The sequence below is a fragment of the Lampetra fluviatilis genome, chromosome 45 (assembly GCF_964198595.1).
Source record: "Lampetra fluviatilis chromosome 45, kcLamFluv1.1, whole genome shotgun sequence".
NCBI lineage: Eukaryota > Metazoa > Chordata > Hyperoartia > Petromyzontiformes > Petromyzontidae > Lampetra > Lampetra fluviatilis.
The window spans coordinates 2976334-2994167 of NC_136319.1; the positions used below are offsets into that span (position 1 = coordinate 2976334).

The window sequence follows — 17834 nt, forward strand, 5'->3', positions numbered from 1 at the left end:
TCATCCTCACCAATCACACCCTCAACAATCACCACTCACCCTCACCACTCACGCTCAACACTCACCCTCACCACTCATGCTCACCACTAACCCTCACCACTCACCCTCACCACTCACTAATCACCTCTCACAACCGTCACTCACCCTCACCACTCACTCTTACCACTCACCCTCATCACTCACCCTCACCACTCACCCTCACAACAACCACTCACCCTCACTACTCATCCTCACCAATCGCACCCTCACCAATCACCACTCACCCTCACTGCTCACCCTCACCGCTCACCACTCAACCTCACCCTCACCACTCACGCTCACCCTCACCACTCACCTCTCACTAATCACCACTTACAACTGCCACTCACCCTCCCCACTCACCCTCACCAATCACCACTCACCCTCACCACTCACCCTCACCATTCACCCTCACCACTCACCCTCACCATTCACCCTCACCACTTTCCCTCACCACTCTCCCTCACCACTCACCATCACCACTCACCAGTCACGCTCACCACTCACCCTCACTACTCACCACTCACCCTCAACACTCACCCTCACCGCTCACCACTCACCCTCAACACTCACCCTCACCGCTCACCACTCACCCTGACCACTCACCACTCATCCTCACCAATCACATCCTCACCAATCACCACTCACCCTCACCACTCACCCTCACCAATCACGCTCACCCTCACCACTCACCCCTCACTAATCACCACTCACAACCGCCACTCACCCTCACCACTAACCCTCACCACTCACCCTCACCAATCACCACTCACCCTCACCACTTACCACTCACCCTCACCACTCACTACTCACCCTCACCACTCTCCCTCACCACTCTCCCTCACCACTCTCCCTCACCACTCTCCCTCACCAATCACCCTCACCACTTACCACTCACCCTCACCACTCACTACTCTCCCTCACCACTCTCCCTCACCACTCTCCCTCACCACTCTCCCTCACCACTCACCACTCACGCTCACCACTCACCCTCACTACTCACCCTAACCACTCACCACTCACCCTCAACACTCACCCTCACCGCTCACCACTCACCCTCACCACTCACCCTGACCACTCACCACTCATCCTCACCAATCACACCCTCACCAATCACCACTCACCCTCACTGCTCACCCTCACCGCTCACCCTCACCACTCACCCTAACCACTCACGCTCACCCTCACCACTCACCCCTCACTAATCACCACTCACAACCGCCACTCACCCTCACCACTCACCCTCACCACTCACCCTCACTACTCACCCTCACTACTCACCACTCATCCTCACCAATCACACCCTCAACAATCACCACTCACCCTCACTACTCACGCTCAACACTCACCCTCACCACTCATGCTCACCACTAACCCTCACCACTCACCCTCACCACTCACTAATCACCTCTCACAACCGTCCCTCACCACTCACTCTTAACACTCACCCTCACCACTCACCCTCACAACAACCACTCACCCTCACAACAACTACTCACCCTCACTACTCACCCTCACCACTCATCCTCACCAATTACACCCTCACCAATCACCACTTACCCTCACTGCTCACCACTCAACCTCACCCTCACCGCTCACCCTCACCACTCACCCCTCACTAATCACCACTAACAACCGCCACTCACCCTCCCCACTCAACCTCACCCTCACCAATCACCACTCACCCTCACCACTCACCCTCACCACTCAACCTCACCCTCACCACTCACCCTCACCACTCACCACTCACCCTCACCACTCACCACTCACCCTCACCACTCACTCCCACCACTCACCACTCTCCCTCACTCACCACTCTCCCTCACTCACCACTCTCCCTCACTCACCACTCTCCCTCACTCACCAGTAATCTTTTAATATATAAGAGTGATACAAAATAGTAAACATACATATTTAAATGTTTTAACTGAGCTCTGAAGTTGCGTGACTAACCTCGTAGCTTTTCGACGGAGATAAGAATCTCTGCGATTGTTTGAAGATATCGGGGAGGGTGGGGGGAAGATAAACACGCCCACTTATGACATCCCCCCACACCGAACACCGAGCAACGCCGCGAGTGTGTGCGAGTCTGACAGTGTGAGTCTGTCTGAGTGTGTGTGAGTCTGAAAGTGTGAGAGCGAGTGTATGTGTGAGTCTGAGTGTTAGAGTGAGTCTGTGTGTGTGAGTCTGAGAGTGTACGAGTGAGTTTGTGTGTGAGAGTGAGTGTATGTGTGTGTGTGAGAGTGAGTGTATGTGTGTGTGTGAGTCTGAGAGTGTGAGAGTGAGTCTGAGAGTGTGTGTGTGTCAAATATCAAAAATATAAAAAACATTTTTTACCAAATGTCTGTCTATAGTTTTCTGGTTAGATTTTTGTTGCTATTTCTTTTATAACTGCTCTCCCTCACCACTCTCCCCCTCACCACTCTCCCCCTCACCACTCTCCCCCTCACCACTCTCCCCCTCACCACTCTCCCCCTCACCACATGTTAAGGGCGCTCCTAAAGGAATCTACAACCTTCGATGATTCCTTTGCGCGATTCAAAGAATCGATTCCTGGCGCATAGGAGGTTTCCATTTTTAATTACAGAGTTTTATTTTCATTCGTATGTTATGTTTTAAAGTTTTCAGGAGTTTTTAATTATATTTTAGCCCCGGTCAACGCCGGATATTTCCCATTCGTAGCAGTTTATATCAACTCTATAACCAACTTATATTAAACGGAAATAAGGCGATTCTAAATGAATCTACAACCGTCGATTCCTTTTCGCGATTCAGAGAATCGATTCTTGGCGCGGTCGGGTTTAGAGTTTTAATTACACAGTTGTATTTTCATTGGAATGTTATGTTTTAAAATTTTCAGAAGATTTTAATGTATTTTTCCCCCGGGCAACGCTGGGTATATCGAGTTTATACCACAAAGTCGACGCCTGACAGAGTTGCGTGTCGAGGCCTAGTACCGTGCAGAGCCTCTGGCCTCGCCTAGATTGCCCACCCGACTGAGGCTGGGTACTGGGGCCGTTAACCCCCCCCCCCCCCCGCGCTACAATAATACTGTCTAATCGCTATAATTTTATTATCTACCGACCCTATAATAGTAATTGCACACATTGGGGTGGGGGGGGGAGTGAAGAGGACGTGAAACTTTGATGAATTTACCTCAGAATCGCGTGTTAATGCGTGCGCATATTTTTAACGGGAATTCAAAATGGCGTCCATCCCGCAGCGAACGCGTTGCTACCCGTTGCCAGGGGCAACCGCCGTGGTCCGCGCCGGCCGGCGATAGTAAATGACTAAATAAAGCGTTAAATAAATAAATAAAGATAAATCGCACTAAATCGATAATCGGTCCGATTTAAAGTTTAGAGACGAAAAATCGGAAATGCCTAAGTTTACCGCGGGGCCGGGGGCGTGCCCACCTGCAAAATTTAATCTTGCCGAACCCCACGGTCCGAGAGCTAAATCCCCCGGTAGGGAGCGTACGCAGACGGATGGACGGACGGACGGACGGACAAAAAATTAATTATATAGGTTAGATATATAAAAAAGGGAAATTTGTGAATATGTGTGTCTGTTCGAAATGTTTAGCATACTTTCCAACATGCAACAAACTTGAAATTTAGCATGTGGGTAGCTTCCAGAATGTACACAATGCAAAAAGTATAAAAATAGACTTTTTGTATTTGGGGGGGGGGGGGGGGGCGCAATAATGGATATATATTTCACGGCAAGTGAGCGGTGACGTCACATCTGTGACGTTACCCCGCATGTGGCAGCCATTACACAGTGCCTGCTGACGTCACGCATCGCCCCCCCCCCAACCCAACGCGTAGGCCGTGTATTTGTAGAGTAGTATGGAGACATGACGTCATACGCGCTGTGAGGTGCGAGGACGTCATGTCACCTGGGGGTACTTAAGGGGGGCCCCGTGACGAAAGGGGGGTCATTCTGGGAGCCCGGGATGGAGAGGGGTTGAAGAGATAGCCAGGGGAAAGGCTGGGAGAGGTCTGCACAAAGCCAGCTAGGGTTAGGTGGGGCGCTGCTCTCCTTGGTCGGGCGGTGTTGGTTGAGCCCCCGTCCCGACTCGAGTGAGAGAGCGAGAGATAGCTGGGCTAGCAGCAGAGAGAGCCAGAGATAGCTGGGCTAGCAGCAGATATAGCCGAGGTCCCCGTGAAGGACCCAGTGTAGGGGCACCTACCTCTGGTGCGGTTATTGCTCCCTTGTGTTAATAAACCGGCACAAGCCCTTACCTGGAAACCTGCCTCTGAGTCGTCATTCACCACACAACATATTAATCCAAGACAATAATCCAAGTCCCGGGCGAAGCTGGTAGTGAAGCTAGTTGTTAATAAAATACATGTTGCCTCAGAAAGACTCTCCTCTAGCTATTGACCTACTACACTTGTGAGCAGAAAGATAGCAATTCTGAAAGCATGAAGAAAAGTCCAGAGTCTTAGTCTGTTTATGGTATCATAGGCCTTGACCAGGTCAATAAAACAGATATCTTAGGTCCTGTTGGAATTCCCGACACCTCGGCTGTAGCAGACAGACAGAGAATATGGCATCTGTGCAGTACTGCCTTGGCCTGAAACCACATTGGGGCTCTCATCAGCAAGCATCGCAAGGCGGTGTTGAATATTTTTTGCCAGAACTTTTCCCAACACACTGAGGAGGGAGATATCCATGTAGTTGTTACAGTCTATGTGGTCCCCCTTCTTAAAGAGGGGGACCATCAGGGCATCCTCCCCATCCTGTGGGCTGTTATAATGATGTAATTTATGGCAGTCTGCACATAATTGCCACCCTTCCTCAGCAGTTAGTTTGGGAGATTATATCTAATTGGCACTTTCCTGGTCTCAGACTCTGGATCGCCTTCCGTACTTCTTCAACAAATGGCACTTCAGCCAGCCACTTGCAGGCGGTGACTTCTTCCAATACTGCAGCCTTAGCAGGGTCATCCCCACTGTGTCCCATGATTTGTTCTTGGCTAAGGGATATCCCCTTCCCCAAGACCTCAGAGAAATGTTCAGTAAATCTGCAAACCTGTTCCTAGGGGTCGAAGATCAGATCACCTTTTTTTCCTCTTAGCATGGTGATAGGTGTGAAGCTGCAAGTTACTATTCTTATGGAATTAAAGAGTGACTTGTCATCGCGGGTGGCTGAGGCAGCTTCTATTTGCTCAGCAACCAGTAAGCACCACTCATCCTTGCAGTGGCGCATGGCTCTCCGAACCTATGAGTGAAAGCTGCGGTAAGCCTCCTCATTCTCTGACGTGGGATGCTGTAGATGGTAGGAGTGGGCCTATTGCTTTTTCTCAGCCAGCCAGATCACCTCCTCCATCAGCCAGAGTCTCTGGGGACGTTTGGACGGCATACCCAAAGCAGCTTTTGTAGCTGCATGAGCCACAGTCCTTAACCTCACCCAATTCCCCTCAGCATCCAGAGGAGGGCGAATGGTGCCAAACCCAGCTGTAAGCAATGATACAATTCTCGCTTGCAACTTTTATCAGCTAGCTTTTACCAAGCCATTGTGGGTTTGAATGGGGTCCTAAATGGACACCCACCACTGTAGTGGAAGAATGGCAGGCACATCTTACAGATGACAACCCGATGGTCAGTGGGCAGATCAGCTCCATGTCCTGGTGTCAAGGACATGGCCCACATCCACTGTTCTGTAAAAATGTAGTCCAGCAGATGTTCTTGCTTGGACCCGGCATACATCGATATTGTTGTGTAGATGCGCCGATGCAGGAACAGCTGTAATTAGAAGCCTATGAACTGCACAGAAGTCTAGCATAATTCAACCATTGTTATTGAGCCTATCTGGCTCATGTCTTCCAATCATTCCAGCCCTGGTGCCACCATCATGACCCACTCGGGCATGAAAGTCACTGAACAGCATGACTCTATCCCAAGGGGCCAATATTGCTAGCACCTGTGACGGGAGGTCATGGAAGGCATCTGACTTAACGGCCTTGCCTGCATCTCTCCACTGATGTTCATATTTGGTTGGGGCATAACCAACCACCAACATTAATTGCCGCCATTGATGGGAAGATAAGCCCACATTATCGTGGAACTCACAGCTTCTCACACCTCACCACCATTCTCCCATACCTCCATTATTTTGTTCAGAATAAGAGCCATTCCCTCTTGTTTGGTAGTTTCCTGGTGACTGGTGCCAGAACCGGTCCACCGGATCTCATGAATACCACAAAGATCCAGGCGGTACCGGTCCAGCTCCAGACAGAGGAGTGGCAGCCTCTTCGCCACAATAAGCATTCAAACATTCTAAATAGCCATTTGCAGTGGCCTTTTGCCATTTCTGGAGGAATCCCAAGGATATGGGTTGAGTCTCCTGGCGTTGCCAAATCGGTTTTGGCCAGGAAACTTTAAAGACACCTGTCCCCCCGGCACAAGTTAGTTCGATATTTTTTACGTGGTTTCGTGGTCATTGAATTGAAGTTGCAGGGGTCACTAGCCCCTTGCACCCGTCCAGAGCCCCCATGGTGGCTACGAGAACCATGAGGGTTAACAGGCTATCCTCCCCCCCCTCTCCTCCTCCCTCCTCCCCCCCAATGGCATTGTTCACAGACTCCATAGCATTATCGTCCAGCAACCACCAAGGCGGTAGGGGTTTGCTTTTTCCGGACTCTTCCTGACCCACTCACTCACCGACTCACTCACCAACTCACTTATATCCGCGCAGTGGTGCAGTTGGAAGCCAAACACAGCTCCTTCCGTAGCGGCCAACGCCCGCGCAAGTGGAGAGACAGAGGGAGACGGCGATGGTGTAGCTACAGGCGCGTTTATTGAGCCAATCACAGCCACTTGCACAGCCTCCAAGTTCCTTACCCTATTCTTCTCCACCCACTTCTCCCTCGTCCTCCTCCTCCTCCACCTCCCCTCCTGCCCCTCCTCCACCTCCCCTCCTGCCCCTCCTCCACCTCCTCTCCTCCCCTTGATTGACTGGAAGCGAAGATTCGAGCAGCATTTAATTTAAGGCACATTATCAAATCAGATACCCTAGAAACCGGTTAAAACCGGTTCGGAAGTACCCTCGGCAGGAATCGCGATGTTATTTCAAGCGTAAAGCAGGGCGGTAGCGGTGGGGATGGTGGTGAGCTGAGGTGATAGGGTTGGCTGCGGTGAGTTTGGTTGGTTGAGTGAGGTGGTTGGGTGAAGTGAAGTGAGAGGGTTGGGTGAGGTGGGACGGTTGGGTGAGAGAGTTGGGTGAGGTGGGATGGTTGGGTGAGGTGAGCTGAGAGGGTTGGGTGAGGTGAGGTGGGAGGGTTGGGTGAGGTGAGGTGAGAGGGGTTGGGTGAGGTGAGGTGGGATGGTTTGGTGAGAGAGTTGGGTGAGGTGGGATGGTTGGGTGAGGTGAGCTGAGAGGGTTGGGTGAGGTGAGGTGGGAGGGTTGGGTGAGGTGAAGTGAGAGAGGGTTGGGTGAGGTGAGGTGAGAGGGGTTTGGTGAGGTGAGGTGGGACGGTTGAGTGAGAGAGTTGGGTGAGATGGTTGGGTGAGGTTCAGCACCAACCAGCTCCACAGCCTTGCCTGCGACTCACCGCAACTGTCAACCTGGTTGGAAGCCGATTCGGGAAGTTTCCCGGTGGGAATGGCGAGGGGTGGAAACGGGGCGCCATTTGTTCGCAGGTCCCTCGGCAATCTGAGCCGAGGTCACATGACTGCCCCCACCCCCCCGTCGGCTAATCAGGGCCTAGCTGCCCTGCGGTTGACGTCACAGTTAAAAGGTCACGTGATCACCCCCCCCCCTCCACGTCGGCCAATCAGGGCCGAGCTGCCCTGCAATGAAGTCCCAGCTCAGAGGTCACGTGACATCCGGAGCCAGGCATCCAGCTGCTGTCCGATAGCCTAGAGAGAGGGGAGGGGGAGAGAGAGAGAGCACGAGCTTGTGTTTGGGCCTCCACAAGGTCGACTAAGCCTCAAATGGGTTCCCGCTGCGGATCGGTGCATGCGGTTTTAATAAGGGTCTCGATGAGCATGTGTCGCTATGGGTCTCTGTAGGTTTCTATGGGTCTCTATGGTTCTATTTGGGTCTCTGGATCTCTGTGGGTCTCTAGGAGTCTCTAGAAACATGCGTTTAGAGTATTTTTCTATAAGAATAGGCTTTATCCTTTCTGGCAATAAAACAGGAGGTGTTAAGATGTTAAAACACCAAACCGAAACCTTTTGCAAGGAATCATGTACTGCATTAACCACATATACTTTTGGCGAACGTGCAAAAAAAAAAATGCTCCGGAAGTATATAATGCATTGTCTTTGAAACTGATTGGTCCACACCAGAGACAGCTTTCTTTAGAGCCTAGTCTCAAACAGTGTTAGACCAGAGGACGGGAAAAGGCGAACAGCACAAATACAATGCACTATCAGGACATCGAGAGCTCGGGGTTGGCAGCTACATCATGGGATTTGGCTGCTGCTATTAACTATTCATTTCCACGTGATGATGATATCAGCCACTTCATTGGCCTATCATTTGTGATGGCCAGGTCGCTTCTGATAAAAAGAGCTACACTGCTCAGTGGGGCCTTACCTGGTAAAATAAAAAAAAAGTTTTAGTTAGGTTTGTATCTATGTAAGGCTCATCTTGCTTCCTCCTCCTCCACCCCGTTCTCCTAACCCCCGCTCCACCTTGCCACTCCCCCTCTCCTCCCCTTCTTCCCACCTTCCTGGCTTGCGTGAGTGCGGGAGGGTCCCGGGAGAGGCTGGGGTTGGTGTCGGAGCAGTGTGCCCCTCCCCTCACAGTCAGAGTCTTCACCGCGGACCCCCTGAAGGGGGCCACCACACTGAGTTCCCTCCAGGGGTCCACGTCCCCTGCACACACGGCGGAAGATAGGAGGAGGGGATCAGCAGGGGTCAGGTGCAGAGGTTCGTGGTTCGGGTCCGGTTGGCCTGCCCCGATCAATCCTGCGGATGTCGCTGTGATGCTACACACACACAGTATGGTGAGTGAGTGAGTGGGTGAATGAGTGGGTGAGTGAGTGGGTGAGTGGGTAGGTGAGTGAGTGAGTGAGTGGGTTTTTGAGTGGGTGAGTAGGTGAGTGAGTGGGTGAGTGGTTGGTGAATGCGTGGGTGAGTAGGTGAATGAGTGGGTGAGTGAGTGGGTGAGTGGATAGGTGAGTGGGTGAGTGAGTGAGTTAGTGATGGGTGAGTGAGTGGGTTAGTAGATGAGTGAGTGGGAGGGTGAGTAGGTGAATTATTTGGTGAGTTAGTGGGTGAGTAAGTGGGTGAGTGAGTGGTTGGGTTAGGGGGTGAGTAGGTGAGTGAGTGGATGAGTGTGTGAGTGGCTGAGTGAGTGGGTTAGTGATGGGTGAGTGAGTGAGTTAGTGATGGGTGAGTGAGTGGGTTAGTGATGGGTAAGAGAGTGGTTGAGTGCGTGGGTCAGTAAGTGGATGGGTGAGTGAGTGAATGGGTGGATGGGTGAGTGAGTGAGCAAGTCGGTTACTCGGTGAGTCGGTGAGTATGTGAGTGAATGTGTGAGTGCGTGAGTGGATGAGTGAGTGGGTTAGTGATGGGTGAGTGAGTGGTTGAGTGAGTTGGTGAGTGAGTGGGTGAGTGAATGGATTAGTGAGTCGGTGAGTGAGTGGACAGGTGAGTGAGTGGATGGGTGAATCAGTGAGTGAGTGGGTCGGTGGGAGAGTGAGTGAGTGGGTGAGTGAGTGGGTGAGTGAGCGGGTGAGTGAGTGGGTGGTTGGGTGAATGATTGAGCGGGTGAGTGAGTGGTTGGGTGAGTGGGTGACTGGGTGAGTGGTTGAGTGGGTAGATGAGTGAGTGGGTGAGTGAGTGCGTTAGTGATAGGTGAGTGAGTCGGCGAGTGCGTGGATGAGTGCAAGGGTGAGTAGGCGAATGATTGGCTGAGTGAGTGTGTTATTGAGTGGATGGATGGGTGGGTGAGTAGATGAGTGGGTAGGTTAGTAGATGAGTGAGTGGGTGAGTGCGAGGGTGAGTAGGTGAATGATTGGGTGAGTTAGTGGGTGAGTGAGTGGGTTATTAAGTGGATGAGTGGGTGGGTGAGTGAGTGGGTGAGTGAGTGGGTTAGTGAGTGGGTGAGTGAGTGGGTGAGTGAGTGGTTGAGTGAGTGAGTGAGCGGGTGAGTGAGTGGATGGGTGAGTGGTTGAGTGAGTGGGTGAGTGTGTGGGTTAGTGGTTGAATGAATGGTTGAGTGAGTGGGTGAGTGATAGGGTGAGTGGGTAGGTGAGTGAGTGTGTGAGTGAATGGGTGAGTTGGTGGCTAAGTGACCGATTCAATATCCCAAATGATCGGTAAGGCCCACTGAGCTCTGTAGCTCAAGGAAGTGTTTCATCATCATCACCACCACGTGAAACTCCATAGCAGCAGCCAAATAGCTATAATAAACGCATGACGTTGATTCTCAATGTGGAGGGGAAAAAAACGGAGGGACAGAGATACACCGGCTCCAAATATACAGCAGCAGGAATTGTCAGGATCGAACCCACAACCTTCTACGTACCCGGGGGAGGGAGACAACATCTACCTAGCCACCATGGCGAGCCGCAATGACCGTCCGGGGCTCACCGTTGACGAACAGCAGGCGGCTCCCCGTGGGGCGATCGCCTCCGAACATGCGATTGGTGGACTCCACTCCGCGCTCCATATCCTGCTGGGTGAGGCCGAAGGCATCGGTGCACATCGCCGCGGTCGTCTCGAGGGACAGCAGCTTGGAGAAGGGGCAGCCCTCCCGGGGGCGGCATGTCTGGACTGCTCGCGCAGTCAAGCCACGGGAAACGGGTCAGATGGTGACTCTGTCACTCCTCAGTCGGTCGCTCGCTCAATCCCTCACACACCCACTCACTCGCTTACTCACCCAGCCACTCACCCGCTCACTCACCCAGCCACTCACCCACTCAGTCACTCGCACATTTGCTCACTCGCTCGCTCATTCATTCACACACTTGCATACTCACTCGCTCACTCATGCCCCCACTCACTCACCCACTCACCCACGCAGTGACTCATGCAGTCACTCACGTGCTCTCTTACTCGCTCGCTCGCTCACTCATTCATACACTCCACGTTCACTCACTTGCATGCTCACTCACTCACTCACGCACCCACTCACTCACGCACCCACTCACTCACCCACCCACCAAACCAAACATAAGCTGTTTGGGCAGCCCATTGTATTGCTACGTATAAAGTAGACTCTCGATTATCCAGGTGCGTTTTATCTAATTTGCGGATTAACAGCACACCTGAGATTTTGACATGAATTAATGAATCATGGATTATCCCTTAAGCCCAAATTAATAATCTAAAAACATTGTTATACATTGTTATCCTTGGATATGCTTATTAAAAGTCACATGGTGCTTAAACCGAACAAATAAGTTACTCATGGTTAATCCAAAATCCACATGATCGCCCCTACAGTACAGTAGTTGCAATATCTATACAACAGTGAGGCGGAGTTTGATTGATGTTGATTGGCGTGGCTCTGCTGCTATCATCCACTTAGTGGGCCGAGTATTCTGCTGAGCAGTAGCCAGGAAGGTGTTATTATTATCACTGAGCATGTGCATCATTGATCTCTCAATCATTTGTATTCGTTCTAAATCGAAAGATGAACAATCGAGATCGTCATTCGTGCTTTATTTTGAGTGATTTATCCGATCATTTATTTTGTGAGTTTTAATTAATGAAACTGTGCGATGGCAGATACACTGAAGGATGGTTGTTTAAAATTTAAAGGATTTTTCAAACCTGTTCACATGAGCATGTGTTTTTGTATGGACTTCTGTAATAAAGCAACATCAATATATTCTTTACTACACATTTTAGTTTGGTTTATTAACAAACAAAATGTTCTTAACTTAAAAATAATGTATCCCTATGTTAGTGGTCTAGAAGGAATGGTTATATTTTTTTTTTATTCGCCATTTTGAATTATCCCCGGCCATCTTTCCCATCATTAGCGAGGATAATCGAGACTCTACTGTACACCTGCATAGTGCCTTTCACTATCTTCATGTTACTCTATCTCTGTGTCACTCTATGTAGCTATGTCTATCTCTGTCTATAGCTATATACGTGCATCTCCACGGTGTAATACTCACGGAAGCCCAGCTCCGTACACTTCTGATAGAACCAGGGTCTCAGCTCCGACCGCTGGGGGTCACGGAGTTCAGAGATAACCCCTTGGTAGAGGTTCACCGTGCAGGGGATTCTCTTGATCAGATACCTCTGGAGAGAGAGAGATGAGAAAGGGGGGGGGGGGGTGAGGAGAGTGGTAGCGAGATGTTAACTCCCTCGCCTGGTATACAGGAGGTCATGGGTTCGATCTGACCCTGACGCCTGCTGCTGTATATGTGGAGTTTGCGTGTCTCTCTCCCCGTGGTCGCGTGGATATTTCTCCGGGTCCTCCGGTTTTCCCTCTCCAGATTTGGAATCGACATCACACGTTCAGAGTATTTTGTTACTGCTGTGCATTTCCACATGATCATGATGATGATGAGCCACTTCGTTAAGCTGTCAATGGTAATATCCAGACTCTTTGGTTCTTTCAGTAAAGTCACGTAGGTATAAAATAAAATAAATCACGACGTTTCGGGTGCAACACAAGCGTCGATCATCAGGTGGGGTGCTTGTGTTGCGCCAAAAACGTCGTGATTTATTTTATTTTATACCTACGTGACTTTACCGAAAGAACCAAACAGTCTGGATTCCCGCAGTCACGAAAGCTTCAAATCAAGGGGAATATCCAGGTCGCTCCTGATAAAGAGCAATGTAGCTCAGTGGGCCTCACCTTGTAAAAAAAAAGTTGTATTAAGTTATTCATAATCAACGTTTTTGGGTTTAGATCACGTTATTTATAAATGTGTCGTAACCCTCCACCACCCGACACGGCCAATCAGTAAAAAAGTGTCACGTTGACAAAAGACAATTAGTTCACTGCTTTAGCCCACCGGTGTGTTGAAGCGTGAAACCACAACATTTACAATTTGAGTACGACGTTTCGCTGGTAATTGCATCCAGCATCATCGGGCAATTCGCCAGAAGTGAACTAATTGTCTTTTGTCAACGTGACACTTTTTTACTGATTGGCCGTGTCGGGTGGTGGAGGGTTACGACACATTTATAAATAACGCGATCTAAACCCAAAACGTTGATTATGAATAATATTGGTCGCGAAAGCGTACGTGTTAAACTGTATTAAGTTAGTTGAACAATTATCTTAATATCTTTCCGAGGCAGTTCCTTTAACGTGCTTTGCAACGTTTCATGGGTGAGTGGTGAATGAGTGAGTGGGTGAGTGAGTGGTGAGTGAGTGGGTGAGTGAGTGAGTGGGTGAGTGAGTGGGTGAGTGAGTGAGCGAGTGGTGAGTGAGTGGGTGAGTGAGTGGGTGAGTGAGTGGTGAGTGAGTGGGTGAGTGAGTAAGTGAGTGGGTGAGTGGTGAGTGGGTGGGTGAGTAAGTGAGTGAGTGAGTGGTGAGTGGGTGAGTGGGTGAGTGAGTGGGTGAGTGATGAGTGAGTGGGTGAGTGAGTGGGTGAGTAAGTGATATCTTCAATACCCCATTCTGCACGCTCGGTGCGTATATTTGGATAACAGACATATTTATGGGTTGCCCATTACATATTGCTCAATTTATTCTTGGTCTGTATTCCATTAACGATGCTTTGGCTTTTGCGCTCAACAGTAACCCTACTCCTCTGGTGTTTACAGATCACTTCACCCCCCCCCCCCCTCAAATTTATCTCCTCCCGTTCCTGTTCACCCCATTACTGCCTGTTCTAGGATTGCCGTGCCTTGGTATATTTCCATTTACTTTCTCAACAGCTCTAACTGTCCCATTGCCCACAGTGTTCCCACATTCCACGTGATCTCATTCGCCATTCTCAGCCTCTTCGTTGTTTTGGAAAATGTCCGCTTTGTTTCCTGACGGTGCCGTAGGTGCCGTAGCTGCTGCTGATGGTTTCCGGTACCAATTTTATCGACCCAATCCCCCAGTTACTCAATTGGGGACGCGGACCTTGGTTGACCCGGGCGACGTCCGAGCCGGTATTCTTGGATTCCTTTCGTCTTTTTTTCTTCACGAGCCGAATGACCGGCACCACCCTTTCTCCCGACCCTCCTCCTCCTTTTTATCCAGGCTTGGTGACTGGCCTCAGATATCCACTTGAACCGTGGACCCCCGATGTGGAGTTAATTGTCCTTATCCCCTGGCACCTGCGATTCGCACGGATGGCTACGTACGGTGCGAAAGAGGTCCAACGTACATACAGAGACTCAAGTAGCCACTCACCCACTCACTCACTCACTCACCCACTCACTCACTCACTCACCCACTCACTCACTCACCCACTCACTCACTCACTCACCCACTCACTCACTCACCCACTCACTCACTCACTCACCCACCCTCCGATGAGCACGGTTGGCTATGTACGGTGCATAAGAAGTTCAACACACGTACAAGTCCTTAGCTGCTGTGCAGTAATAAACTCTCTCTTTCCCTGTCTCTCTCTCTCTCTGCCAGGTCACAGAGGGTGGGGCAGGGAGATAGGGATCCACACACAAACTCACACAAATAAAGAAGAAATAACACAGGGTACAACCAGCGAGACGGACATATTGTGAACCTTGTTGATGTGGGTCCGGGGAGTGAACCTTGTTGGTGTGAGTCAGATGAGTGAACAAGGCGAGTGAACCTTGGTGTGAGTCAGGTGATTGAACAGGTTGAGTGAACTTTGTTGATGTGAGTCAGGTGATTTAACCTTGTTGGTGTCGGTGAGGCGAATTAACCTTGTTGATGTGGAGCAGCTAAGTGAACCTCGTTGGTGTGAGTCAGGCCAGCCAACAAGGCGAGGAAACCTTGTTGATGTGGATGAGGCGAGTGTAGGAGTTGCCGAGGGAGTCGTCGGTCATCGTGGTGCAGACGTCGGCGACGGAGGCGTCGTGTGCCTCTGCGTTGAAGGTGGTGGCCATGATGAAGACCGCGGCCAAGTTGGTGACCAAGGTGTCGACGTCGCGGGGTCTATCGGCGGCCAGGGGCACACACGACGAGAAGTCGCGACTCAGCTCGGAGAGGCGGTCGCTCTGGATCATCTTGTCGATGGTCGCGAACGCCTCGGAGACGCGGCGGAGGCACTAGGTAGGAGAGGCCGGGAGAGGCACGGGGAGAGAGAGGCAGAGAAAGAGAGAGAGACACGGAGTGAGAGACAGACACGGAGAGAGAGCGAGACACGGAGAAAGAGAGACGTGGTCAGAGAGACACGGAGAGAAAGACATGGGGAGAGCGAGACACAGGGAGAGAGAGACATGGGGAGAGATACGCGGGGGTGGGGGGGACGTGAGGTGGGAATAGAGAGATACACGAGGAGACAGAGAGATAGACTTTGAAAATATTTTATTTCAAATGGGAAGAAATTTTTAAACAAATCGACGTAAAAAAGAAACAAAGGCAGAGACCAACAGCAAGGGCTCTGAATGCCCGGCCTACCTTCTCCTTCCATATGGCTGATGTAGATGCAGAGCAACAGCTAACAATTTCACATTCAGGTGAGTCAAGCGAGACAACCGCGTCAAGGGTAGCGGAGCGCATTGCTGTGATGTCTCCTTCATTGTATTTGTGGATCGGGCATTAGCGTGGAGTTACTGACAGAGAATTACAGTAGAGAGAGATGGTGGACACTGAGGAGGGAGGGAAATCAGATCTCCCTTTCTTTTCTAGCATATGTAAGCTTCCCACACTGTGATCCATCCTGGTTAAACCCAGGTGCCATTGGTTGGCTGCTGTGCCAGGCTAGGTGCCGGGGGTCACGGGACAGACCGGCATACATTCACTTACCTAAAGTGATCCACGTTTAGCAAGCATGGCGAAGGGAAGGCATGACTGGCCGAGACGACCTGAAGCTTCGTGTGGAGCGACAGACCAGGTAGCTTCCACACAGCATTGTGCAGCCGATTAAAAGATATTGCCGCTCGACTGATTCGGAGTGAGACCTCTGCTGCCAAAACAGAGCTGGCCATAAGCCGCCGGCACAACTGTTCCATCACCAATGGGGAGCTGAGGGGCTGAAGTGTTTGATGGCACAAAATACCCAGGCAGGTGCTTAGTTTTGGTGGGGCTGATGTTAAGGCCCCACCTCTAAGTGGCACGCTGCAGGTTCAGCACCAGTGCCTCCAACTCTTTCTCAGAGTTAGCAGCAATCACCAGATCATCAACACACATACCATGGTTATATAAAAGGGGTCCATTCCTTGAGCACAAATGGGTATCTATCAGCCTCCCATTGTATCTGTACAGATAGAGATTCACTTGGTAAAACCATGGAAGGCTTCTTGAACTACGTTGTTGAAAACGATGTTAAATAATGTAGGCACCAGAGGACATCCCAGATCATCAGCATACGTAACGTGGTTGACCAATAGGGAGCCATCCCTCGACCGCACCCGGGCATCGATCAGCCACCCCAACATGCTGACGCTAAAACAAAGACAAAGATCCCCCGTTTACCCTCAACAGACTGTTGGGGCAAGTGCTGTTAGCGAGCACCGATGAAGGCCTGCACTGTGGCACACAAGGGGGTAGGTGGCCAGCACCACGGGTTCGTACCGCAGCACACTAACCGCTGTGCCACCGCTCCCCACTCACCCTCACCACCACCACCCTCACCACCACCCTCACTACCACCAGGTTCACAATGGCTTCCGCCTGATATCAAGCTCCTCACCTCCTTCGATCCGCCCACGATGGGGTCAGCCAGGGACCTGCCCACCGCCTGCATGCACACACACAGCCTCAGCAGCATCAGCAGCATCATCGACGGCGTCATCGGCATCATAAGTAGCAGCATCATCAGGAGCAGCATCATCAGCAACATCAGAAGCATCATCAGCATCATCATTATCAGCAGCAGCATTATCACCATCAGCATCATCAGCTTCAGGACCATCAGCAGCAGCATCATCATCATCAGCAGTAGCATTATGGTGGTAGTGGTGGTGCGAATTGTGGTGGTGTTGGTGGTTGAGGTGGTGGTTGAGTTGTTGGTGGTCGAGGTCGTGGTGGTCGTGGTGGTGGTAGTGGTGGTGGTAATGGTGGTGGAGGTGGTAGTGGAGGTGGTGGTGGTGGTGGTGGTGATGGTGGAGGTGGTCGTGATGGTGGTAGTGGTGGTGGAGGTGGTGGTGGCGCTCACTTCGTTGAATTCGTGGAAGTCCACCTTGGCGCGAACCGGGGCGGAGGAGGCAATGGCGGCAAAGATCAGGCTCGGGAACTAGAAATACACACAGAGAGATACACACGGAGAGATACCCACGGAGAGATATACATGGGGAGATACACATGGGGAGATACAGAGACATGCGGGGAGACAGTGATATGTTGATCACCTTAAGTATGGTAAGAGGTGTGGTGCTGTAAGTTACCCACTCACCCATCCACTCACTCACTCACCCATCCACTCACTCACTCTGTCACTCATCCACTCACTCAAAGACAACAATCCTCCATGTAGCCTGTAACAGACTGTTCTGGCAAGTGATCTTAGCGAGTAGCACCGATGAAAGCCGGAATTACACATGAGGGTGTGGGTGGCCAGCACCACGCCCGGCCGCCTCTGTCTCCCCAGTGGCGATGTTTTTACGCACCGCACCAGGTACTCATTTGAGGCTGGGTCGACCGAGGGGAGTCACAGAACCGGTTCAGATAATCGTCACTGGTGGTGGCCATGAGCGGAAATCTAACTCGGGTCACTGGGTTCGTAGCGCAGCGCACTAACTGCTATACTACTTATTTACTCACCAATCCACACACTCATCCAGTCACCCACTCGTTTACCC

The 17834-nt window shown here is 51.1% G+C and overlaps 1 protein-coding gene across 1 annotated transcript in view; it reads right to left on the bottom strand.

Annotated features, from left to right (window-relative positions):
• Positions 1-6803: 6803 nt before the first annotated feature.
• LOC144947472 (thymus-specific serine protease-like) overlaps positions 6804-17834 on the bottom strand; it is a 38094-nt gene continuing 27063 nt past the window's right edge. The window contains exons 7-13 of the mRNA XM_078876701.1: positions 17192-17269; positions 16727-16774; positions 14865-15140; positions 12110-12236; positions 10572-10754; positions 8701-8849; positions 6804-7886 (exon numbers count right to left, since the gene is read on the bottom strand). Of these exons, the coding sequence (XP_078732827.1) occupies positions 7836-7886; positions 8701-8849; positions 10572-10754; positions 12110-12236; positions 14865-15140; positions 16727-16774; positions 17192-17269 (912 nt within the window). The 3' untranslated portion in view covers positions 6804-7835. The remainder of the gene's footprint in view (positions 7887-8700; positions 8850-10571; positions 10755-12109; positions 12237-14864; positions 15141-16726; positions 16775-17191; positions 17270-17834) is intronic.